At 39.5% G+C, this 26,017-nt stretch overlaps 1 protein-coding gene across 1 annotated transcript in view; it reads right to left on the bottom strand.

Annotated features, from left to right (window-relative positions):
* ZDHHC21 (zinc finger DHHC-type palmitoyltransferase 21) overlaps positions 1-26,017 on the bottom strand; it is a 177,582-nt gene that overhangs the window by 83,093 nt on the left and 68,472 nt on the right. The window contains exon 4 of the mRNA XM_069238846.1: positions 9,788-9,899. Within this exon, the coding sequence (XP_069094947.1) occupies positions 9,788-9,899 (112 nt within the window). The remainder of the gene's footprint in view (positions 1-9,787; positions 9,900-26,017) is intronic.

The raw sequence follows: 26,017 nt of genomic DNA, 5'->3' as shown, positions 1-26,017 counted from the left end.
TGAAAAATGTCAAGTCTGAAACAAGTTAGAACAAATGAGTGACGGAGTTATGCACAAATTTAAGATTACGTTTTATCTCATAAGTGACCAACGTCAACTGATTTTTAACAGTTTAAGTTCGGTGGTCGATCTTTGTTCCTCAAACAAGGATAAAGATGCCTTTTTAAGTTACTTCCTGCTAGTGTGCTGTAGAGAAATGGGGCAGTAAAAAAATATTCGACATGCCCCAAGTCCAGACAGGTTTGCTTGATATAATTCAGCCAAGGAATTTGTAGGGAAAAGACAGTTAAAGGCAATCGCTGATCACCTTACAATGTAATAAAGTATTTCCTGAAGACCAGGTCTTGTGCTACAATAGGCTCGGCTGAATTCTAGCTGTATCAGAAATAAAGGGAGCCTCCGTATTCTGAGTGGCAAAGCAAGGAAGAACAACGTCTGGGAACTGAAAGAAGGTACCTGAACAAGGCAGTCTCTACCAACTGAAGGGGCTGGAATTTATTATATCCCTAGACAATCTCCTTATGCAGAGCTGTTGAGACACACACGGCCTAGTAGATGTCTAGCATTTCATTCAAGGGCTTCTTGCCAAGTTTGGTAGCGAAATTTGACAGCCCTGTGGTGGATTTTATGGAAGGTAACTTCCTTTAGTCAACGGCCTGTTTCGAGGAACCATTTTTCTTGAACAAAATACCCAAAAAAGATAATGAAGAAGTCAAGTTTATCTTAGTGCCGCCAGTCTTAAGATCATGACACTGCTACGACCGCCCACATTTCATTACATATGTTTTGCCCAAGTTGACCCTTAGACCCATTTACTGCATGTGATTAACAAAGCAGGTAAGTAACCGTTGCAGACGTGTGCTCTATTCTCTTTTTACTTTGTTTCCTTCTCTCCTTTCATTCTGTTTCCTAATTTCTTCCCTTCTGTTTTCTTTCCTTCTTTCGTTCTTCTATCTCGTTCTCATTTCTTCTTTCTTTCCTTTGTTATTTTTTCTTTCTTTTCTTGCTAGCCTTTTTTCATCAATTTGTCTTTCCTTCTTTCTCTTTCTTTGACCTTTCCATTCTTGCCCTTTTCTTTTCTTTCTTTCTTCCTCTCCTTTTTCTTTCTCTTGCTCTTTCTTACTTTTTTATTTTCTTTCTTTTCTTTTATTCCTTCTTTCTTTTATTTCCTTATTTATTTTCTTTCGTTTTATCTTTCCTTCTCTTTCCTTATCACTACATTCTTTCCTTGTTTTATACCTTTTCTTCCCTTTTTCTTGTTTTTCTTCCTTATTTTCTGCCTTCTGTCGCTTTAATTCTTTCTCCCTTTCCTTTGTTCTCCTTTTTGTCTCTTTCTTTTTAACTTTTTTCTTGTCTTTTTTCCCTTCCCTTTGTTCTCGAAAGTCAATAGGTAATAAGCCAATGCTAGACTGACTGACTTTTTTAGGTCTGCGTTAGCCAAGACAATGTAATTTTACTAAAAGTATGTGTATAACATACTTACTTAGAGGGGTTTCTGACAGACTTCATCCATAAGTCTGTGATTTGTGCTATTCACATTTTCCTTCCACCCACTCCAGCATGCATTAGGTATCACCCCAGAGTAACCACTGGCTGACTTCACTACAGGTTACCGCATCCGCCCTTTCAAAAGGTACACACATAATGTAATAATTCAAGAAACAGTGTTCCTATGGTCTAACTCTCTCAACCTTTGAAATGCACTTTTAATCCAATTGTGGGTTGTCAAATGGGGTATGGACCAATTTGCCCCCAATCAAAATCTTGGAACTATAGAGGATTGAGAAACCCACAGTCCCTTTCAACCTCACAACCTTTTCTCGTTCTTAATAGTCTTTCCATCATGGCTGCCGGTGCCACATACCTGAAATGATGTTCGTTCATGCCATGAGAAAAGAAGTAGAACAACAGGCTCAGGCCTCAGCAAGTATGGTGTTGGACTAGCACGCCGAGCTCATCACGAGGGACTTAGCCCAGAATAACTTTTGCCCATATAAGATAGCATCGTGTTTACAAAACCGGTAAGCGACCCGATGAAATGGGCATAAGTCTCTCTCTTGGGGTTACAGTTATTTTATTCAATCAACACGACAAAAAGAGCAATGTTTGTCTTGATCTTGATCGTATATTTTAACATCTGGGAATAGTGTGTAGGAATGTATCTTTTAGAAATGAACCACTAATGGTTAAATAAGTTTTACTTGTCATGTATGTTCATTTACTAATTCTGAAACGCATGATGACGTATGATCATGGATATGAATATGACAATGTTAATTGATTATTCCTTGAGTGATATATTTTTACAGCTCTCTAATGACATATTGAACCGTTAGACAACAATAGCATATTTGTTTCCTTATTTAGCCTGAATATACTTACCAGATTATATGTGCTTCCAAAAATGGATTAAAAATGAATTATCTTGGTGATTATTGATAGGTATGATATGTTTTCAACATTTGCCATCCTAAGGTGTCATAGTACCATAACAGCATGCAGTAACGGAGTAATACAATAGCATGCAGTAGCACATCCATAATAAGGGATGTCATCAACCTGGATTACAATTATACTGTGCCAGGACCTGTCCTATTAAACATGTGTGTTCTTAACTTGTATGACTCACTTGTAACACCTGAAGAAAATCTGGACACAAGTAATCGCCTTGGTATTTTTCTATATTCTTTTCACAAGTGGCGATAGATTTAATCTTTCTCCTCTTCTTACTTTGCACCGGATGCACTGGGTATATCTAGGGACTTCTCCCTATCCACTGATACCACAGGAAATGTATGGGATTAAGTCTGTCTTTCCCAAAAGTTCTTTCTAAAAACTGACAGTGACCTTATTTTTTCAGCCTTGAAAAAGCCCCAGGTAGATACACCCTAGAGGCGAAACACGTGTCGGTTTTCTGTGGCTCTGTGCTCAAATGTGCACCAACAAACAGATTTTGGATTCACCATTTTGACTCGATGTGTCAACTCTACAACTCAAATCGATACATGGTACAAGATCGGATCCGTATGTATTGGACACACTGTGGGTTTCTCAATCCTCCATAGTTACACACATAATGCAGTTTTCTTAAGTGGCAGGGAGTACTATGGTAATGTGTAATGTTTATTTTTTTTAAAAAATTTTAGGCCAACATTTTTTTTTTGCCAGTAGCAAATGATACTTTTCTGTTTTGGATTGTGGATAGCGTAGCATTTTCCCTGAACTATACAATTTTGCAAAAACCATTACAAAAATAAAACAAGAATTGCCAGAAGGCTGGCGGCTAATGCCCGACCTATTGGCTTTGCCAGTGATTGGTATATTAAAGGGGTTCCCACAAAAACATCACCTTTTTCCTCCACACTACGAGGTAGCCTTCTCAGTTTTCCTCAATGGGTTATTCATTTGGACTTACCAGTTACTTTGTACTTCTAGGATCAGATCTTGCAGCGCTAATGGACTGTCCACATGAAAACATTAGATTTTTTTTTTTAAACATTTTTTTTTCAAAAGTCAAGAACTAAATTAATAAATAACGCACTGTCTCAAAATCAATGGTTTGGAGTTCATTATTGTTTTCTATATTATGACAGAGTACACATATCCTCTATAGATAAATATCCAACTAAGCTTTTTTTTTTTTTTTGTCAATGAGTGGATGCAAACAGAATGCAGAACATGAACAGTAAATATTGTAACAAAATATCAATGAGCTACACTGGATGGCTCCCCAAACCGACATCATCTTCAAACCCTCCTTCAGGGCCTAAAAAGCAGCAGGGATGGCGCATCAGTACATCATGCCAAAAATGAATCACTTCAGCACCAACCACCAGTGCCAAGGTATAGCAGAGTTCAAATTCAAGAAGTACAAAAAAAAAAAAAGGACAACCAGGTGTCAAGAGTTATTTATTGCTATATGCAGAAAAGATCTGCACTGAAACCAGACTTATCACTCCACCACTCTTACTTCAGAAAAAGTCCCATCCCTAAAAAGAGCATCAGATCAATCACAGACACGAACCTATCCCTTCGGTTTCAGGCTCAACAGCAGAAGTCCTCCCCGCCTTTTAGCTACCCACCATTTACAATCATTCCCTCTCCTCTCTTGGAGTAGCTCATCGGTTCCCTTATTGCTTCATAAAGCGATTTGTTTCTTCCAGGTATGTGTGCGCTACAATAATACCAAACTATGCATATAAATTAACTGTATCTTGTCTACGATCTAGCTACTGGATGTCATTTCTTTTGGAAAATCATTGTGTTAGTAAATTGCAAAATAGCATCTAACTATACTAAACGCTCTACTATTTCACTGATGATGTAAGTTCGTTGAGCTTACTTTAGAACCAGAAGTTTTTTTAGTGCAAGAAATGTGACTTCTTGCATCTTTTTGCAACAAAGTGTAACGAAACAAAAGTTCCAATGATGCCTTTTCGCTCTAGTGTCATTTTCGTATTCTTCAGTGTACTTGAACAATGAGAACACCAGATCAAAAAAACAGTGATGCGCTGCCCCATGAAGGCATAAGACTACTGAGCTGATGTGCAGGCTCTTTCCCGCCAAAACCTTCTTTCAAACCATTCACCGTGTGCTCAAATGACACACCTACTCTGTCATGTTGTGGGTGACAGACGGTGCAGTATTGCAATGAAGTTTCTTCCCTCCCACCTGTCACCACAACCAAATGGTAAACAAAGCGACATTTAGGATGTGTTCAGCACAGGTATGGGCATTACCAAATCTCTCCATAAACCTATAGTTAACTTTCACATATTCTGGAATTACACCTGCCTCCACTTTATGGCTGTACATTAGATCTATTAGTCTGACACGTTTTCATACCTGTGTTATTCTATTGTAAATGTCTATTTTTTTGCTTAGTTCATATCAAAACTAAAGTGCACTTATATGCAAATGTGCATAATATACACTATTCATGGTATGCATTTCTTGCTGACTTTTCTTTCCATCACGCTTCTAACTCAAACACACAACAGCCGTTGAGTGTGCCAAGGGTGCTTCAATAATAGAAATTTTGAACGTGCACCACAAAGGGCAAAACAATTGAGTCCACTTAGTCCATATTATTACAGGAATATCTCCTCTTTATTAAAGTGTCCTTAAATATTAAAACAAAACAGCCAACGCGTTTCGTCCTAGTCAGAGGACTTCTTCAGGCTGAAAACATGATAAAAAACACAGATATAACTTAAGTATATGTACAGGCATACATTAATAATACATAAAAAGCATGTGAAAGAATATACATAGGGATGTTTAGAATAAAAAATATTAGAAACATCACCAACAGCATGAATACATTTAAGGGCAAGGGACAACTACACCACAAAAAAGGAAGAAAAGGAAACAATTGTCAGCATAAATTAAAAAACTAACAACATGCAACATTTACAAAACAAGAACAACCAACAATAACTAACAGAAGTGGTACATCTAAGCAGAGATAACATACCAATAGTCATAAATATCACAATAGGAATTAGTAGTACCTATGTTGAAAAAAATGGCTATTGCCAAAGGAAGAAGATAGAAAAATGACAATAAGAAAAATTGTTACGCACCAATATCATTCACTGAGGCTATTTCTAGTAAGGAACTTGCGCATAAATAATAATCATGTATCTTAATTATCCAACAATAAAAAAAATATATATAATAGGAAAGATCATACCTTATAATATACAAGATATTCATTTTCTCCCCACATTATTGGTAATTCTTTGCGAACATAAGTGTCAACAGACAGCCAATGCCCAAGGAGTAAACTAAACATAAAGAAACAAAACGTAATGAAAATGGAAAAAGTGAGCAAAAAAACAAAAGATGTCCATAAGTGAAACATAAAGAAAATTAAAAGAGAACATGACAATAGAGCTTAGAGTGAAAAGAAAAATAAGAACTGTAAGAAACATTGACTCGTGCTAGGGTAGTGATAAGTATAATCTTCATGAAAAAAAAAATATATATATATACAAGAAATGTATGATGATAAAACTAGCATGACCCAATTCATTACATCTAATAAACTATCTCAAAAGAGGCAATTGGTCAAAGGAGTCTCAAAATAACACATAGTATAAGGGTAAAGAGTAAGGCAGTTCAGATCAGATACAAAAATAACTGATAACCGTCATGGTCAAGCCTCCGACCACATGGTGAATTAATAATGAGATGCACACGTTGCTAATCTAAATAAACTAACTATAGGCATAGCGCTCTGATTTACAACTATTTGGCAATTAGCCAAGTATTTTGATTATCGGTCTGCCATACGGAAAACGATATTACACCCAGAAGAAATGAGGAATCTGAGACCAAATATCAACGGAAACCTACCCGAAGTGTAAGCCGGTATGAGAGTGAGTACATGGCTGCATGCACTGCCGGTCCAGACTGTGATCAAAGTAAACTGAAAATACAGGTTTACTCACATTTAACCCCGACCGGACGCCAGGGTTACCAATAGCGTTGCCGGGAACGCGTTCCCATGGTAACAGTTCGGCCCGGATGATGCCGGTTAAAAACAAAAGAAAGGGGGGGGGGGGGGGAAAAGGCAGGCGCGGCCATCTTGTATTAAGTCAAAAAGCAACCCAAAAGAAACAGAACAGAGGCGGCCATCTTGGAGCGGACACAAATAATAGATAATGGAAAGAAATATAATAAAGCACAGTTTGCAAGGCAAACAAAGAGAAAAAACGAAAATAGAACACAAATAAAGAACACCTGATAACAGCAGCATTAAAGTATAAGAAAAATTCATAATACAACCCATAACTAAACATTATACACCTCAAAAGACAATAATAACAAAACACCAAAAGTAAACATCAGCATATGGAAACTTGAATGTAGAAACTATAATTGATAGAACCGCTATAATAACAAACATGTCAAAAAGAATTATCTAAAAATATTATCTAAAGGAAGTAATGAAATTCATCATCAGAATTAAGACCCATATCTACAGCATGTAGGCGGCATATCCATCCTGCCTCCTTGCGTCGTAGGGCCAATTCTCTATCTCCTCCTCTGCGGTTGGATGATGCCTGATCAGCCCCATGAAACCAAATTTTGCTGTCATTAGGATGTTGTTCCATCATATGGAGCGACAAGGGATATTTCGTATCCTTGTTTTTAATTGCTCTAATATGTTCCTGTATACGGAGTTTGAGGGGTCTAATGGTACTACCCACATAGATTTTATCACAGCCGCACCCCAAAATGTATACAACACATTTCATATTCGTATACAGGAACATATTAGAGCAATTAAAAACAGGGATACAAAAAATCCCTTGTTGCTCCTTATGATGGAACAACATCCTAATGACAGCAAAATTTGGTTTCATGGGGTTGATCAGGTATCATCCAACCGCAGAGGAGGAGATAGAGAATTGGCCCTACGACGCAAGGAGGCAGCTTGGATATGCCGCCTACGTGCTGTAGATACAGGTCATAATTCTGATGATGAATTTCATTACTTCCTTTAGATACTATTTTTAGATATTTCTTTTTGACATGTTTGTTATTATAGAGGTTCTATCAATTATAGTTTCTACATTCAAATTCCCATATGCTGATGTTTACTTTTGGTGTTTTTTTTATTATTGTCTTTTGAGGTGTATAATTTTTAGTTATGGGTTGTATTATGAATTTTTCTTATACTTTCATGCTACTAATATCAGGTGTTCTTTATTTGTGTTCTATTTTCGTTGTTTCTCTTTGTTTGCCTTGCAAACTGCGTTTTATTATATTTCTTTCTATTATCTATTATTTGTGTCTGCTCCAAGATGGCCGCTTCAGTTTTGTTTCTTTTGGGTTGCTTTTTCTCCTAGTACAAGATGGCCGCGCCTGCCAACACCCCCCCCCTTCTTTTTTTTTTTAACCGGCATCATCCGGGCCGACCTGTTACCATGGGAACGCGTTTCCAGCAACGCTATTGGTAACCCTGGCGTCCGATCGGTTAAATGCGAGTAAACCTGTATTTTCGGTTTACTTTGATCGCAGCCTGGACCGGCAGCGCGTGCAGCCATGTACTCACTCTCATACCGGCTTACACTTCGGGTAAGTTTCCGTTGATATTTGGTCTCAGATTCTTCCTTTCTTCTGGGTTTAATATCATTTTCCGTATGGCAGACGGATAATCAAAATACTTAGCTAATTGCCAAATAGTTGTAAATCAGAGCGCTATGCCTATAGTTAGTTTATTTAGATTAGCAACAGGTGCATCTCATTATTAATTCACCCTGTAGTCAGACGCTTGACCATGACGGTGATCAGTTATTTTTGTATCTGATCTGAACTGCCTTACTCTTTACCCTTATACTGTGTGTTATTTTGGGACTCCTTTGACCAATTGCCTCTTTTGAGATAGTTTATTAGATGTAATGAATTGGGTCATGCTAGTTTTATCATCATACATTTCTTGTATATATATATTTTTTTTCCATGAAGATTATACTTATCACTACCCTAGCACGAATCAATGTTTCTTACAGTTCTTATTTTTCTTTTCACTCTAAGCTCTATTGTCATGTTCTCTTTTAATTTTCTTTATGTTTCACTTATGGACATCTTTTTGTTTTTTGCTCACTTTTTCCATTTTCATTACGTTTTGCTTCTTTATGTTTATTTTACTCCTTGGGCATTGGCTGTCTGTTGACACTTATGTTCGCAAAGAATTACCAATAATGTGGGGAGAAAATGAATATCATGTATATAATAAGGTATGATCTTTCCTATTATATATATATTTTTCATTGTTGGATAATTAAGATACATGATTATTATTTATGGTAAGTTCCTTACTAGAAATAGCCTCAGTGAATGATATTGGTGCGTAACACTTTTTCTTATTGTCATTTTTCTTTCTTCTTCCTTTGGCAATAGCTATTTTTTCAACATAGGTACTACTAATTCCATTTGTGATATTTATGACTATTGGTATGTTATCTCTGCTTAGATGTACCGCTTCAGTTAGTTATTGTTGGCTGTTCTTGTTTTGTAAGTGTTGCATGTTGTTAGTTTTTTAATTTATGCTGACAATTGTTTCCTTTTCTTCCTTTTTTGTGGTGTAGTTGTCCCTTGCTGTTAGTGATGTTTCTAATATTCTTTATTCTAAACATCCCTATGTATATTCTTTCACATGCTTTTTATGTATTATTAATGTATGTCTGTACATATAGTTAAGTTATATCTGTGTTTTTAATCATGTTTTCAGCCCTGAAGAAGTCCTCTGACTAGGACGAAACGTGTCGGCTGTTTTGTTTTAATATTTAAGGACACTTTAATAAAGAGAAGATATTCCTGTAATAATATGGACTAAGTGGACTCAATTGTTTTGCTCTTTGTGGTGCACGTTGAAAATTACTATTATTGAAACCCCTATGAAGTAGTACCTTGGCAGCAGGTACTGTGATCAGTGCACACATTCTATCATTAATATTCTTGGTTTACAAGGACCATACACAAGCCGGCGATAGGAATAGGTGCATTTCCTTCCTTTTTCTTGTTTTTGAACCCGCTGCCAATTTTTTTGTTTCCTTTCCTGTGCCAAGGGTGCTCTCAGTGGTCGAAACAAGAACACAAGTCTGTAATCACAAAAAAGGTTTATAAGATAGTAAGTAACTTCCGGCTGACTAAAACTCACCCATCCAGTCCAGCATAATCAGACCAAGATAGCTGGAGTGGTGAAGAATAAAGAGAAAGATGCAAGAGGTTTAGTTCTAGCTAAATGGTTTCTCTGAAAAGCATGGTGTCTCACCAGGGGCAGTGGTGATCCATCTTGCGTACGCAGTGTCCACAGCGGCTGCAGTGGTGGGACCGCTTCGGCCTCATTAGGTTACACTTGTTGCACAACTCCCATTGATCTCTCTCTAAGGATAAATAGGACATTTATATTTGGTTAAGGCAGGATTACTGGACAATTTCCACAGAGAAACCAATCACCTCAAAGACACACCAGCTGAAAGAGAATGGAAAACACAGACACGATTGTGGAGAAGAAAAGAAAAATATTTACTACCTTATGCATACACGTCAATCAATCGAAATCTCACTATTTTTTACTTTTTCATTTTAAACTGAGCAAGTCAAAAACAATCATTTAAAAACAGTGTTCAGTACACCTGAAATACCAGCTTAAATTTAAGATCATGCATTATTCGCCATTAAGACTGTTTAATAGTTTACCCTATCATTTGCAGTTTACAGAATATCATAATTAAAATGGGCGAATATGCATTTTAAATTCTTGTTCTATTTGTCTAGCTATCTTATCAATTAACCCCAGGCCTATCTTATTCCACTTTTAAAGAAACTGAGTTTTTCCAAAGTACGCCGCCCTCTGGTTCTTGCAGTTGTTGCATGCACGAGAATATCAGGTACTAGCAGTTGTTGCATGAGAATATCATCTTCCCAGTGGTTCTTTTTTAAAAAAAGCTGCGATGAGCGTGAGGAATGCTTTTGAATAAATTATGTCTTGCTCCGACGGCATGTTTTATTCTGTACTTTAGGATTTGTTATTTTTTTATACCAGTTTTACATACTTTAACTCTGATTCTGGATGGATTTTGGGCTGATGTGATTTTATGGTATGTACAAACTAACCCAAATAAAGTTTATTTTGATATCTCCATGTTAAAGGATTACACCAGACAAAATTAAAGAGGCATAGCTATTACTTATACCAGAGGTGACGAGAACGAACATGAAAACGGGCAATGATGTATATCCACAAATGTACCTACTTTACAAGTACACATCACTGTACTTGCTAATATTTTTTTTTAACACTTCCAACTTGTGGCCTTCAGACAAATACAATTTGGGTTAAACAACCAGTGTTAGGGGGCATATTGTTTTGCAATTGCATTTATGTAGCACTTCGTATACCTGACCAGGCCCAGAAGTGCATCATCAGAAGAGTAGCATGCTACATGAGATCTTGGATGCAATGAGTCTATATAGCAGGGAGACCTATTTGTGAGGATTTTTGTGGCGAGCGTGATTGATCGGAGCAGTGCTCTTAGCGCATCTTAGACTGCATTCACACTGTTGTTCATATAACACAAGCCTCAAAAGAATTTTACATATGCAGTACAGTTCTTGGCTCCCCAGCTCAATCCCAGCAATGCATGCAAGTGAAGTGCAACAAGCAGGAAGAATATACTGTACACATCTTGGGGACGGAGAGTACCAACAAGCTATGTCATGCACAACAAAGTTTTTCAGTAGGAAGAGATGACACTTTTCAACTACCTAATGCATGCAAGTTAGAAGCAAGTCATCTGAATGTGGGTTATTAATCAGTGGTGGCTTCTCAACAATGGCGGAGGAGCGTCGCCCCGCCAGCAGCAGAAAAATAAAATGATATTTCACTATTGTTTTATTTTTCAGATGCTGCCTGAGCAGGCCTGTGCAGGGAGGGGCGGGGCTAGGCCATGGGAGGTGGGAGAGAGGAGTGGAGTGTGCCCTTAACTGCGCATGTCTGTTTGGCCAGCTGTTCTAGGTACGAGGCGGTCAGCAGCACCAGTTTTTTTTTTTTTTAAATTAAACTCCACCCTCACTCTTCCCCTCTGCGCTCCCTGCACGCCCCCTCCACCCGCCCCATCACTTTTAATTTATGTTGGCTGCCGTTGTTAATAGTATGAGAAGGTTTTTGGTACCCTTTAGAACCTAATAAACATTCCCAGGTTAGGTCTCACAGTTCTTATAGAAACTCTGTTCAGCCACTATTCGCAGGGGCACAAGAAGCAGGCAGCAGCCCAGGCAAATGTGTGTGAAGTTCAAGTACTTCAAACTATTGTAAAGCAGAGAAAATAAATGCAAATTCTAAAAACAATTTAGGAACAGAGAGTAAAATGTAATGTGCTGAAAAAACACATAAAAATAATAAAGATCAGACAAGAGGAATCAGTGACTAATTTTTAAAATTATGAGGCAAAAAAAACAAAGAAAACACAAGTGTCACTATACGGTCCACAGTTCACCTGGACCTAAATATGATTTCAGGACAACATGATGGAGCAGAGGTCACAAGCAAAGTGGGTCACACAGGTTAAAGTATGAACATTGCTACTTAGGGCCTGCTTTAGATGGCAGATGGGGTTACCCAGTCACAAACGTGACTGATATCAGGTACGCTGTACTACGTTTCCATGATATCCTATGGATATCGTAATACAGCAGATGGGATATCCAGGATGTGATGTTTGTGGTGGAGTAGCCCATCCTCCGAACTCTAAATCAGGCCCTTACTCTACAGTTTGGAGCTGAGTCTTCCAGCAGGGCAAGGTCCAAAGCTGAAGCCAGCTGGCCTCCCTAAAAGTCTAATACATCATCACCATCTCCTGCAGAAGCAGTTGGGTTTGGCGACAAAGCAGTCCAAAGATGAATATCTTAACCACCAAGGTCACTTTGCTGCTTTGATAAATTTGCCACCCCTTCCTGGTGCTAAAGATGCTGTACCAGCCATACCTAAAACTTAGGTCTTAGATACCTTCCCACCAAAAAGTGTCCTGAGAACCGAGAGGAGGCCACTATCTATTTGCTCACTAGATCCCCCAATGTGCATCGCTATTCGGCTTAACTATGCTGTAGCTCCTGCTATGCTCCTCTTTGAAGCAGCAAATGCTGTTCAGCGGTTTCTCTGGGTACTGTATCTGGCCGCGTGGAGCTCCTGTCGGCTACAACCTGCAGCTTCCTTCATTCCGCTGGAGACTGTTGTCTCCAGAACATTTCTGAAAAGTGACAAAGTCCAAAAGTAGAAATTTTCACTGTGACTTCGTCCAGCGGCTCCCTGATGACGACACCTCCTCCTTGGACACTGCTGGCTACCTTACCCAGCAGAACTTTATCTTCTCAGCAACTTTTTCTTCAAATATCTTCTAGGTCCGAGATCGGGCCTTAACCACTACGTGTAACGGACACGCGCTGCTTTGCAGTCAACCTTAATGTTTGACTTTGACCCAGTATCGTGCAACCAGATACTCATAATTGGCGTTTTGTTCTATTTGGTGATATTTTTCACTTTAAACTTTGACAAATTCACATCTCCAGTTGTACTGATTGGAGTTTTGTCATTCGGGTTATTTATTAGATTTTATTCGATTTTCCTAAATTGGTGTGGAATTTTTCTTCTGCTCCGTTTTCATTTTATTACTGTTTGTGTGCTGCCTAAATACTTTACACAGTGTCTCCAAGTTAAGCCTGACTGATTTTGTACCAAGATACCAGAGAGCTAAGCATAGTGTACAGTTAACAGTGTTAACTTTTGTGGTTCACCCTGAGAAGAATTGTGGTTGCTGCTTGAGAATGATTACCAACTCCCTAAACAAATAACCCAATTTCTTACATTTGTGCACTAGAAAGAGACTTGAAAATTCCCTAGACCCAATCCTGACAGTTTGACCACACTGTCCCATCTCCTGTTTCATCACTTCCGTTCTTAATTAACTGCAAAATTTCACAAGCCTTAAAACAAGATGTCTCCCGCCATAGTTCACCAGTAGGAACACTTTTCCCTATCCACACCCCTCTGGAGTTGAGGAGCCCTCCTCTATCAGGGCCAGAATTCGTTTTATCTACTGCAAGGCCCAGATCCAAAAAGTCTGGAGTGTCCCAGGTATGAATAGGTACATAGGGCCTGGCTTAAATATGGCTGGGAGAGAATTAAGGCAAACCGCACACCAAATTTTGAATCAGGCAACCCCTATATTTGACAACGGGGGAGACTACTCCTTCTCCGCTGCGGTCGGGCCATCGGAGGTCTGGCTATATGTCTGCCCACCTAATGCATATGGGTGGTAATACTGTAGATTTCCAATGCCCATCCACCACCCGGAAAAACTAGGCAGTAAGGGACACTGATAAGTGCTCAATGTCCCCCTCACCATGGGAGGGAGACACTGTTTTTTATTTTCAAAAAGAAAATCCTGCATTGGGGATTTCTTTTAAAAAAAAAAAAAAAAAAAAAAACACTGTGATTTTGCTGTATGGCTCCATCATGTTGACCGAGCCGTCCATCAAACTTATAATGCATTGACAGGAACCTTTCTAAATTTGGAGGGTGGGTGCCAACATTTAAATCAGACCTAACGTCTGGCCATTTTAGCTGGACTGTTGGTACTGGAGCAGAGCCAAGGCCGATGTGCATATGGCTGGTTACTGTCTGACGTGGCATGGTGAGCAAAAAAAAAAATCTTTACTGGGATGTGACCCCAAATAATTACCAGTGGCTGACATTAATTCAAGCATTCCACCCATTACCTTTTTGTTTTCTTCAATGAGAATGAATGGTAGTAGTTCCTGTTAGCCACATTTGGCATATCTAATTCAAAGAAATGTCTGAAAGATGCACTTTTTCCTGCCAACGGTTCAATTCCACTTTCAGGATGGCTACCTCATTCAAAATTACCACTTTTTCACAACACCTAGGCCTTATTGAGACTAGAGGTAAAACCATTGTCCTCCACGCTCAAAGTTGTTAGCTGCCAGCCAAGGATGTGTTTCGGGACGTTAGAGTAGGGCTGAAAGGCAACACAGTTTTAAACTGGTTTTCCTTCATGCAGCAGAAAGTTCATTTTTTATAAAACTATTTTTCAGCTATGAAAAAATGAACTTTTAACATTGAATTTGGTTTTTGAGACAAAGTGCAAAGCAACTTTTAAGCTTGGCTCTGGTGTTTGGCCAGGCAGAGATATGAAATAATCATTTTAATCTCTTCTTCGCCTGTTCCAGGAGAATGCAGTTTATGTACACTACAAAAACAGGTTTTGGACCATGTTTACTGTGACAGCATATCATTCCTAATATGTATTCTGCCACATTTTTATACTTCTCCAAATAAACCTTTTTCGGACAGTGAATGCCACAAATGCTACAAAAACTGTTAATTAACCAACTAGGTATTAAAGTGGCAGAAAAAGTAGCCAATACTGGCTATCTTATCCCATCTCCTTTTGTGCCGTCTTAATCTTCAGCCACCAGAAGAATGAATGTTATTGCACAGACACAAGTACCCCCTCTTATAACAAGCAACGCAGCCAAGAATTATGTCCGCTAGATTCACCACCACGTTCTTTTCTGCAAAACAGTCCTTAAATACCTAGTCTCAGTTTGGATAGAGTTGACCACAATCTCACTTTCAGAAAAATTCATTCCTACCCATTCTTGAAAGAGACATCTTTTTTCAACCTACCATCTTTGCCTGGTGAAATCTGCCCATGACATTACAGCTTTGACCAGTCTCCTCTTCAGGCAAAGGATGCGTCTCTTCTCTGTTGAGCGACTGTGGTAAGAACTACATTTTGAAGGGAGGACTAGGAACCTTGTATGTGAGTGAATGGCTTGCTGATATTATGCACATTGAGATGTCAGGCCTGCCAATGTCTTTCACCTTTGGGACACCCATGCTGAAGCGGAATGAAGGCTTCTCAACTACCGTGGCAGCCATCCCTTCGATGACAGCACCCTGTTGTCTTCTTTTTTCACTCAGTCCAACTGATCTGCTAATTGGAAGGCATGTAGAGGGGAAAGGAATATTAAGTGACTCCACTAGTGCCCGTGCCACTGGAGGCTGAGCTTATCTCCTTGACAGTCCCTAACTGGTTCAATGATTCAATGCCCATTGAAAAAGACAGTGCACCCAGATTGGAGGTTACCTCTTGAACCTATCAAGCCCATGGTTTAAGCCACTGCAGAGGTAAATCTGCCACACTTACCTAATGTAGTTAATGTAGTTGTTGGGGCTCAAGAAAAGCTTCATTTAAAACAATACCCCTGCACTCTAAATTGTGTGCACAGTCCTTCGGGCTTCCATAATACAGGAGCAGGGAGGATAAAGCTCACAGCTTCTGACACTCTCTAGGAAGGAGCTGCAAACTATTTATTGAGCAGTGGCTTCGCTGCACGCAACTACCAGTGATCAGCTCCTTCTGCAAAATGTTATTGAGCAGTTTCAAAGTGATCAATACCAGATCAAGTGACTCTTAATCGACTTTCGGGGTAAATATGTACAGCACTCTTACATTATCAAGGTGCTGGCCAACTGCTATAATCTAGAAGACGTTTACAGTTTCTCTTGCTGTAATCTCTGCTAACCATCATGGAAGCAATCTCAAAAAGGCCTCTGCATATCCTTTCTTGACAGGTTCTGTACAGGGAAAAGTCAAGGGAGCCATTACAAGGTACTTCACAGCTATAATGCATGTCATTCCTTCCGCAGCAATGTAGCCTTCCCCAGCCAATCCCTGCTAAAGGGTTTCCAGTGTCTGCCAATATAGAAAGAATGGGATCACCTAGCTTGGTGAGATAGTGCAGAAAACCAGTTTTCTGACCAATGTCAATTTTCAGTGCTTCTTTTCAGCAGAAGTGTTATCAGAGATACTATTTACAGACAGACATTGTGTCTGGGTAAGTGATTATAAAATCATTGGTGCCCAAAAGCGCATCTTCTTTGGACAATCGTTTTTGGCTCATTTGCTTTTTCACTCTCAACCTGGAACTGATCAAGAAATCCTTAAAGATTCTGAGGATCTCTGTCTCAAGCCTTCTTTCCTCCAATACAGCAGTCGAACAGGCCACAGCTGGCTTGTCGTCTTAAAGTTATTATGAGAGGTTTATTGCAGTCCAGTGGGTTGCTTGAAATTACAAGATAGTCTGAAGTAAGGGCACTAGAATTATGTGATGAAGAACTAAGGTGTGTAGCAGAGCTCAATGAATTATGAGGCACAATTATTAGTGATATTATGCAGTTAAACGCACTTTATGTGGCATTATCTAGCTATTTGAACACTTTTCAGCACCCGTTACTGATTACCTAGAGCTCTCAATGCTGTAGCAAATCGAGACTGGTAAGAGGAAAAAAAAAACAACACACGCTCAACAGGTTTGAATTAAGGTTGAATTATCAAACAATTGATGATTCTGTCTTGCATGGAAGAATGGGATTGGCAATTTGTTAACACTGCCCATCCTTTCTCCCAGGCTAACACTATTTATTTAAAAAGCTGAGGAATGTTGCTATCTGCAGAAAGCATGCCTACGTGTAAGAGCTGCCTATAATAAAAGGTCTGCCTCTTTAATTCTGAACATGTCCGCAATATTTTAAAACCTGTACCTGGAAAGAAGTTTACGATTTCAGTCAACACTAAACGGTCATTTTCCAAAAACGTACAGACATGCAGTATGCAATATATAACTGTCTTTCTAGCAAGCTCGTTAGCTTCAAAACATCAGGTCTTAAAAAGTGATGAAAACTATTTGGCATTGCTGCAGAATGAACGCTCAAACATTAATTTGCATGACTCGTTTATTTGTTTAGAAGAAATTATAGTTCCATCTCATTAAAATGAATTTAACAAGACCTGCACTCATTTTCACATCTGCTGTCTCAATACATCAATCAACTTACAAGTCTTCTCTGTTAACTGTGTCAAAATTGAGATCTTAGTGTGCCGGCTAAACTAAAGTAAAAAATAACAAGCATTTACAATGCAACGGGTCTCGTGTTTGCTCATGTTAGAGCTGATCGCGTTGTAAACTCCTAACCCGACCTTTCACCTATCGGGCAAAAGTGCATTTATGTATGTAACCCGAAAAAGTGAAATTAACTATGTAAAGCGCTCTACTTCTGCCAAGCGAGATCGCGCTCGTAAATTAGAGAAAAAGAAGTCCACGAGCCCGATGGAAAACAGCGAGCCTCGCATGTTTTCTGTACTTGGTCGCTGCGCTCGAGGAGGGCCAGCCACCGGAAAAAGCATGACGTATTCGTGCCTTCGACTAATGAAAGCAAGCAGATTTTATTAGGCAAGCCCACGAACCAATAAAAAACACTGACGTGAAGTTGACAGGACTCCCAGCTCTTTTTTAAATACTAAAGCGTCTCGCTGCGATACGCATGCGCGAGCGCATGCAACTCAGGCTCGACCCTAAAAATAACAGTCCTATTTATGCTAGTCAATGTAATTGACAAGGGTCTTAAGAGCAGCTTTTCTCACTAAGAAAAAAATCCACTGCTCTAATCTGACCAATGGAAGGTGCTGACTAGATCCAAAGTAAAGTCATGGGTAATTTATAACAATTTACATCAAGCTTCCTGCAGAACTTACTGTCAACTCCAAAGATTATAAGCGAGGCAGCCTGAATGGGCTTGAGCCTTCTCAAATGTGACCACACAAAAGCAGCCAAAGCAATCCACTGGCTCCCAAAAGGTGCAACGATTGCATTCAAAGCCTATACACCATGCACACAATTCAGAGGCAACAGACCAGCATAAAGAAGAACTTTGCAACTAAATGCATGTCCATTAGGAACCCGCGATCAACTATTGCATAACTGATCAACTAACGAATCTTTAAGAGCTTGAAATGCAAAGTTGGATCCTTGAAAGTCCGACCCGTCCAGGATGAGGGATCCAGGAAAAAGTATAAAGGACAACCATACTTAACCACACTGTCCCAAAACCACAAAGGTTAACATCCTCCTACATGCGTTGAGCATCATTGCACAAGACGTAGAAACACATTTACTAAACTTCTACTAACCAAAACACCTGTCCCGTTCACATCTGTTTCTAATCCCTTCACACTCCATATAAGCAGGCCCCTCCCCCAAGACTTTGCGTTTTCCAAAAAATCTTGAAACCAGCACTTTAAAAATAAATAAATCGATTTTTAGAAAAGTAACTGAAACAAATCGTATTTTGTTTCAGTGAGGCTGAACCTCCTTATACAGACTCTGAGATGGCAAATCCACATGACCATCCTACTCTGCGAACAGCCTCAGGCCCAGCTTCTTTCATGTCTTCCTGTCTCTTCTGCACCCCGCCACTGCCCTTTGTCTCCTGGACCCACCTCCCCATTTCTCAAATAATGCCTTATCCCGTCAATGCCCTGCAATTCCACTGCCGTGGGCCCCCTCGAGGCACTTGTGATTGATTCAACCGATACCTCCAAACCCTCACCCCAAGACTCTTATGGAACCCCCTTTTCTTTGCGTCACCTGTGTCCTTACCCCCCATGCCCCAATCTAGCATGACCTACAGCTTTGTGCTCCCCTGGAATGTATGCTGTCTGATGGGAGAATTTTTTAATTGAAATCTGCACTCTTTAGCATCAGAAGCTTTGTTCTGAGGCACAGAATGTTCGACACTCTGACAGGTTATAAATTATGCTTTGGCAGACACTCCAGCAGTGACAGACCATAGACCGTGATATTTTTGTGACAGGCACATTTTCTGGCTAACACAAATATACTGCAAATTTTGGAGGCTGTGCAGTACATTTTGCTTTTGTTGCTGCAATATCTGCTAAACAAGGCTGCAAACTCCAACGGGGTCTGCCTAAGAGTCCTTTGATGCATAAACATTAACTCCCAGCCTCATTGATCAACCGTCTTACGTTTTTGACGCCTTTGTAGTGTGCATTATGATATTTGAATGACCTTGCAGCATTTTGAGCATGCAAGTAACGTTTAACTAGGTATAAGGTTACTAATGAAGAATGAAGTCTGATTTATCTTACAATGATATGTTATGGATATTATGATCTCAGTTAGGTGGCACAGTATTACTAATTTGGCTTTGGGTGTATGATTTTGGTGTTTAATGCCAGAACACATCACTATCTGCTTGCACGTCTTCTAGTTCAATAGATGAGCCAACTGCCAGAAGAAATGAGATGTTTATGGACACTTTGTTAGTCTGAGTCTTCCTGGGAGTTTTTGTCGAATGTGTTCTATTTGGGTGTTAGTGTGCTGTATATAATGGAGTAAGTGCTGTGGTGAGCACAGTGACAAGTGCATTGTATATTTGAAGAAGATATGCTTACACTGCTGAGACACACCAGCTGTTGAAGCCTTGCTAAGGAAATAACTATGACACCGCCTTATCTGATAGGTGCTTTATCTAGCCGCATATTCCTTACCTTTGAATTCTCCAAAGGCGGCAAACTGGATTGGGAAGACTTTCGTGAGCAGTATCCCTATGTACCATTAGGTGGCGTAGATTGGCTCTGAGTCCATGCCGTCCGCACCAGATATGTCATCACAGGGTCCCGTATATCCACCACTCTGGCGTGATGATGTCGGTTCTTTTCTTTACGTGCCAGTTAAGCACTGATTCGAAGATCACTACCCCTCAGTCGATTTTTGACTGGCTTTTTTCAACTTTTTGCAGAAGTATTCTTTTAGTTTTCTCCTGGTGCATCAAGGATGTCTTCTAGGAAGACAGGATTCAAGCCCTGCAGGTCCTGTCATCAGGCAATGTCTGTGACGGATCTGCACCTCTAACACAGAGACAAATGTAGTGATGGGGGGCATGGCGCAAAAATAATTATTCCCTAGCTGCTGAGGTATTCCCGGGAGACAGCACATACTGATGAATGGGAAAATCCACATCAGGCCCATAGTATGCTAGTGCCACTCTGTAGCAAAGGAGTGCTACAGAACAAATAAAAGCCAGCAATGTTAATAGATATCTATTACACTCAGAAGACCGTAATCAACTAAAGTCTTATTTACGAACAGAGAACTCTTAAAAACAGGAGCAGCCAGGAAGAAAATTCACCGATACACACTTCCTGCAAGAGGAAATGTATCACATACAGCCTCAAAAGACTCCAACAACAGTAGGGTAAAGGCCATTAGAGGAAAGAACCAAAAAACAACTTCACTTTCTTAAAACAAGGACGAGAATTAAAAAAACACACTGACTGATCTACATTTTGGGCAAAATTACTGATGAAACGGGCCAGAGAGCGGACAAATGGGACTGCCTTGCCTGACACGCTGGTGCAATCTGTTACATTTTAAAAATATTTATTTACTTAGGTGTTTTAAACAGCACCAATTGCCAGTGCATAATACAGAGCCAGTATTATACATCACTAAGGAAATAATATGTACATATAAAGTAAAATGGGATATTGACCAGGTTGCCAGATCAGAAATCACTATTTTCACTGAACTGGGTACAGTTTCGGCAAAAGCTTCAAGAGTTCGCTTTTGAGGAGTTTTCAGACATGGAGGTAGTTAGTTTCATGCAGAGTTGGAGTTCAAGGGACTGAAATATTTTTGACCCAACACTCCCAAGGATTGCCCTCAGCGGTTTTGACAACGCATAGCAAGGAGTCAGGTGTAATACTGCTGACCGAAATTTCCTTACAGGGATGTCATGAGAGGTCAACATTTGTACGTATGCTGGGCCTTTGTACCAGTAGCCCTTGTGGGTTATGCATAGTGACTTGAATTTAGGCTTTTATCCACTGTGAAGCAGACTTTTAAAGCCTGTTTGGTATGGTCAAGTTTACCCAGGGTCAGGTATATGATGACAACGTGATTTTGTAGTCTCTGGAGTCTGCCCATCAAAGGTTTTGGTTAATTAATCCATTCCAAAACTAGACACCAAGTCAGTGTGAGTCAATTTGATGTTTGTAGGAGAGGGAGGACTGCACAGCGAGGAGTAGCAAATTGACCTCTCTTGACTACAGAGTTGATTTTGGGTGAATGAGACAGTTAAATGGAGAATGACCTCCAGAAGTGGTTGATAGGAGCAGCCATACACTGGAAATTGAACAAAATAATAGGGAATTAGCAACTTGTCTAACATTTCTACTTTGACAATGAGAGTTCTCTTATCCATTTTTGTATGTCATTTGGGCAATTGGTGGTGATGTTAAGGCCCACTGAACTGGTTGCCTAATGGACATAAATTTGAGTGGAATCAGTGTTCACCTAGAAGCATGTGTTGCACAGAACAAGTAGCTAAGATAATGGCTATATGTAGCAACTGAAATGCTTGGGAAAAGGATGGGGGAACATCACAAAGAAGGAAGCTTCTGAGGAACCCACGTAAACCTTTTCTATCTGCCCACAAGGAAAGAACCGATACATATTTTTATGGTTCTGGATATGCCAAACCACTTGCTCAGTCTGGACTCAAGAATACCACATTCAACTGTATCATATACTACTGAAAGATCGAGAAGATAAAAAAATGGATTGCTTTTATTCGGCAAGTATAATGAAAATCTCTTCCATTGTGTCCGGCAGAGCTTTTTCCACTCTTCTCGCAGGGTGAAATCGTGACTGGTCATGAAGTAAGCTGGTATTGTTTAATATAGTCTTGTGACTGGTTCAATTCTACTACTTCCTGAATTCTGCTGGGGTGTGGTAAGTTTACGATCCAGGGATAGTTCAGTCCAGTACAGTACAGAAGATATTATAATAATAAAGGCATACCATTACCAAGGTTCTTATCAGCTCAATTCCATTGCCTGTTCAGAGGACAGGGAGACGTTGCCACAGCAGCAGGGGGGTGGGATTTAATAAGCTATCTACTTGTCCATGGGACAGGTTGCCTCTTAAATCTACGTGTCCTGTAAGAAATATCTACTTGTCGCTTTGGTGCCATGTAGTGCGCGGCAAATTATGGCATCTCATTATGTAAGAGCCCTGATAATAGCCTCTCTGACTATGTCAGGGCTACTACTATAGTTGGGCTTGAATACTTGCAATTTCAATCCCTACTATAGCAATTTCCTTATTTTGCCACCTTTCTGCAGATCCACATACTGAGGCTGGAGGAGGCAGTAAGCAATAGTTCCAGGGCTGGAAAGCCTTTGAGTCTGCAAATTTACTAACTTGCATGATTTTCAGCAGCTCTTTCCCAATCTTTTCCCATAATGAGAATGGCTGGAAATTTACTCCTGATAATGGCAGAAGTAGAAGTTCTTCAAGGGTTGGGGAAAAAAGTGGTTGGAGGGAAAGTGAACTTGTATACACTCAAAAGATTTTCATATGAGTAAATCAACACATGTATATTTGCTCGCGCTAAAATACAGTTCACAAATATTTTCAAGGAGTACGATTTGCTTGTCTACTTCTATAAGCTCTTGTGAATTCATTAAAGCCAATAATTCAATGGCGTATAAAATGGGTGCACTTTTTTGACTTTCTTTGAGAATTGGGTCCCTATTATTTATGGCATTAACAAAGACATTTTGTTTTTATTAAACTTCTAATTCTCTCTCTATCGGCTGGCTTTGCTGTGAGTGATCGTATTCTGCTCTTCCACAAGGAGCATAATGGCACACAAAGTAGTTTTGTTCAGTGCCAGGAACTACTGTGGCAATCAATGGCGTAACAAAATTAGAGGGGGGCCCCCTGAAAAGAACATGGAGGGCCCCCCCTCCAGATTCACTCAGGGTAGGTGCTGTGCTTTTGTTTTACACCATTAGTGGCAATGTGTGCTTTTTGAGAACAAAAACTTTTTTTCTTTTTGCCAGTGTTAGTAAAATAGTGAGGACCTGACAGCTCCCACAACAATAGTGTTAGAAAAGCCATGTCAAAACAAGACACTCATTGACGAAAACAAAATACTCACAAAAATGTCAGATCGGTTGGCTTTCGCAGTACTTGTTTATTTTAATGCTTCCCATAATCTTGTTGAAAATAGTTACACTGATTTTCTATTAGGAATATTTTTTAAAATACTATCCTGCATCAACACATTTTACTAAATGACGCTTCAAAGAAATGGCACCTGAAGTTTCATTGTAGCGAAGCGTTTTTTTTTTCCTATTTGCATTTTGTTTCAGAACATTTTATTTTGAAAGTAAAGAATCATCACTCTTGCTTTCAAGCTTCTGCAAACATTTGCATCTAATCAGAGAGCATTCTGGGTGCATTATACTGTGCCTCATATTGTTAATCTTTTCAAACGTGTGTACACTTTTTATTTTACTGGAATCACTGTCAATAGTGCAGTGTGACCTTAAAATGTTTATTTATATTGCTCACCTTGATAATGAAGGCTTTTCATTAATGAACCATGAATACAAGTTTGAACAGCATTAACAAATGGAGACACATATTACCTCCACTGCAGACAGTTCCCTTCTTTGTAAACTGGCAGCCAAAGGATTTGTGCTGCAAGGGGTTGGGCCTACTGGTCCCAAGAACAAAATAAACATGAAAACTTGCTGCACTTGACCCCAAACAATATGCCCTGGGCGTTTTATGAGGTCGAGCTATTTTTAGATCCTACTCACCCCTTCTGGTGAGTGGACAAAGAACAGGTGTTCTGTTCAGTCAGAAACTGAATTAGCAATTTAGATGCCTTTGAATCTTATTCTTGTCACATTTGCTCTGTGTTCGAAGACAGCGGTCAAAAGTCAGTTTGTCTTCTTGCAATGCAAATACTTTTCCTTGTGACTGCAGAGTTCTAGGATTTTGTAAGGTGAACTGTCTGACCTGTGTGAAATGAAAGGCTTTTGGTATCAGGTTTTTCCTAACACACAACCTTTATATAACTAAGTCAACTTTACAAACATTCCAAAATGTTTTTCAGTAGCCGTGAAATACTTTTTTTTTTGTACTTCTGTGTGATGAGAAAAATATTTTAATAGGATGGAAAAACAGTCGGAACACTTTACTTGGTGATGTGCAAATGATAAATGTTTTCTGAAACCCAATTTTCACAGATTATTGTTAATGCACTATATAGTTTTATCAGCAAAGCTGCAAGTTAGTGGGAAGTTTTTCGACATTTCTTGGAAATTTACTGACTGTAAATGAGAGTGCGCTACCACACCATGCTTTAGTAATATATTTATTAAAAGTGAGTGCTTAAACAAACTGAAAAACACTCCTGCCCTGATAGTAAAGCTACTAGCAGACTAAGAGGCAAGTCATGCATGGTTCATGTGTACCCTATGGGGGCTAGATTTATTATGCATGGAACATGTAGTGTGTTTAATCAAACAAAAGGGGACTTTTTTACAGCAGAAATGCTGAACTCACTTATTTGAAGGTGCACTCATATTGGAGAATGAAGAAAAGGGTGACTGTAAAATACAATATTTACCTAGGATCACACCATTTGAGACCCGTTTTCCGGGTCAAGTACATTACAGCTAGGTCGAGTAAATTACTCAAGCTACTTGACCTGCAGGTCTAGTAACAGTTTTATGATTTTTCGAGGCCTGATACTCTCCTGGTTGTCAGATTTATTTTCCTGTTATGGGATTTTGTTGGATTATGTATGGATGGTCACTTTGCTTTAGTCTAAAAGCTGAGCCACAAGCTGCATGGAAATGTTCATTAGGAAACAGTGCAGGGGACAATGTTGTGTAACTTCACATGGAATTGTGCAAGAAAAGGATTCAGAGATACAATTATATATTCTACTTGGATAAGAATATGCAATAGTCCAACAACAACTGTTCGAGAAAACAGAACCATAAAGCCATAAAAGAACACAATAAAAATCAACAAAGCCAAATGAAACAACTATCGAGCAACCCTCTAAAAACAAGCTAGATAAATGCAGGTCAGAAACAGCACTCAAGATTGAAATAAGAGTCGCCATCTCAAGTCTAGTTTTCCTAGCTGAAGCGTCTTAATTCATAGTGTCAACTCACTGAAGAGCTACAGATCTCTCAAGTACACTCCATTCTGCATATGCACAGAGGGCCCATCAACAGGAGGGAGAGGGCCAAGTGATAAAGACTCCCTGAAAAGCAGGATCTTTTATGAGCTTATCTTCCAGCACTGTCAATGCTTGGAGGCAGAAATTAATTCTACCAACACAGTACTAGATGTGAGCAGTGTTCTCTAACACAGACCTCGGCAAAATAACGCCGTAGCAGAACTTGGCACATAGGCATGAATCTACATCTATCACTGCATGATAATGACTCCAACCCAGCAACCTAAACTTAAAACCTTGACAACTTTCATTTCACGCTGGACCAAACTCGTGCTTAGTTCAATGGAACAGGCTGCATCCCCTGACAACTTAAGAAAGGACATGTCAAAACTCTGCAAGAAAAGCCTTCTGCATGCCTGCAGAGTTCAACAATTTCAGACAGTAACTGAGCTACCTCTTAGAGGCAAAATTCTGGAGCATGGTCAAAGCACAAAGCACCTCATCCAGAATATCAAACTGTTAGATCAATCAGTCACATTTTCTAAAAAAGGGAGTAGCACAGAA

Source organism: Pleurodeles waltl, chromosome 1_2, assembly GCF_031143425.1.
Source record: "Pleurodeles waltl isolate 20211129_DDA chromosome 1_2, aPleWal1.hap1.20221129, whole genome shotgun sequence".
Taxonomy (NCBI): domain Eukaryota; kingdom Metazoa; phylum Chordata; class Amphibia; order Caudata; family Salamandridae; genus Pleurodeles; species Pleurodeles waltl.
This window is presented reverse-complemented; position numbering and strand designations above follow the sequence as displayed.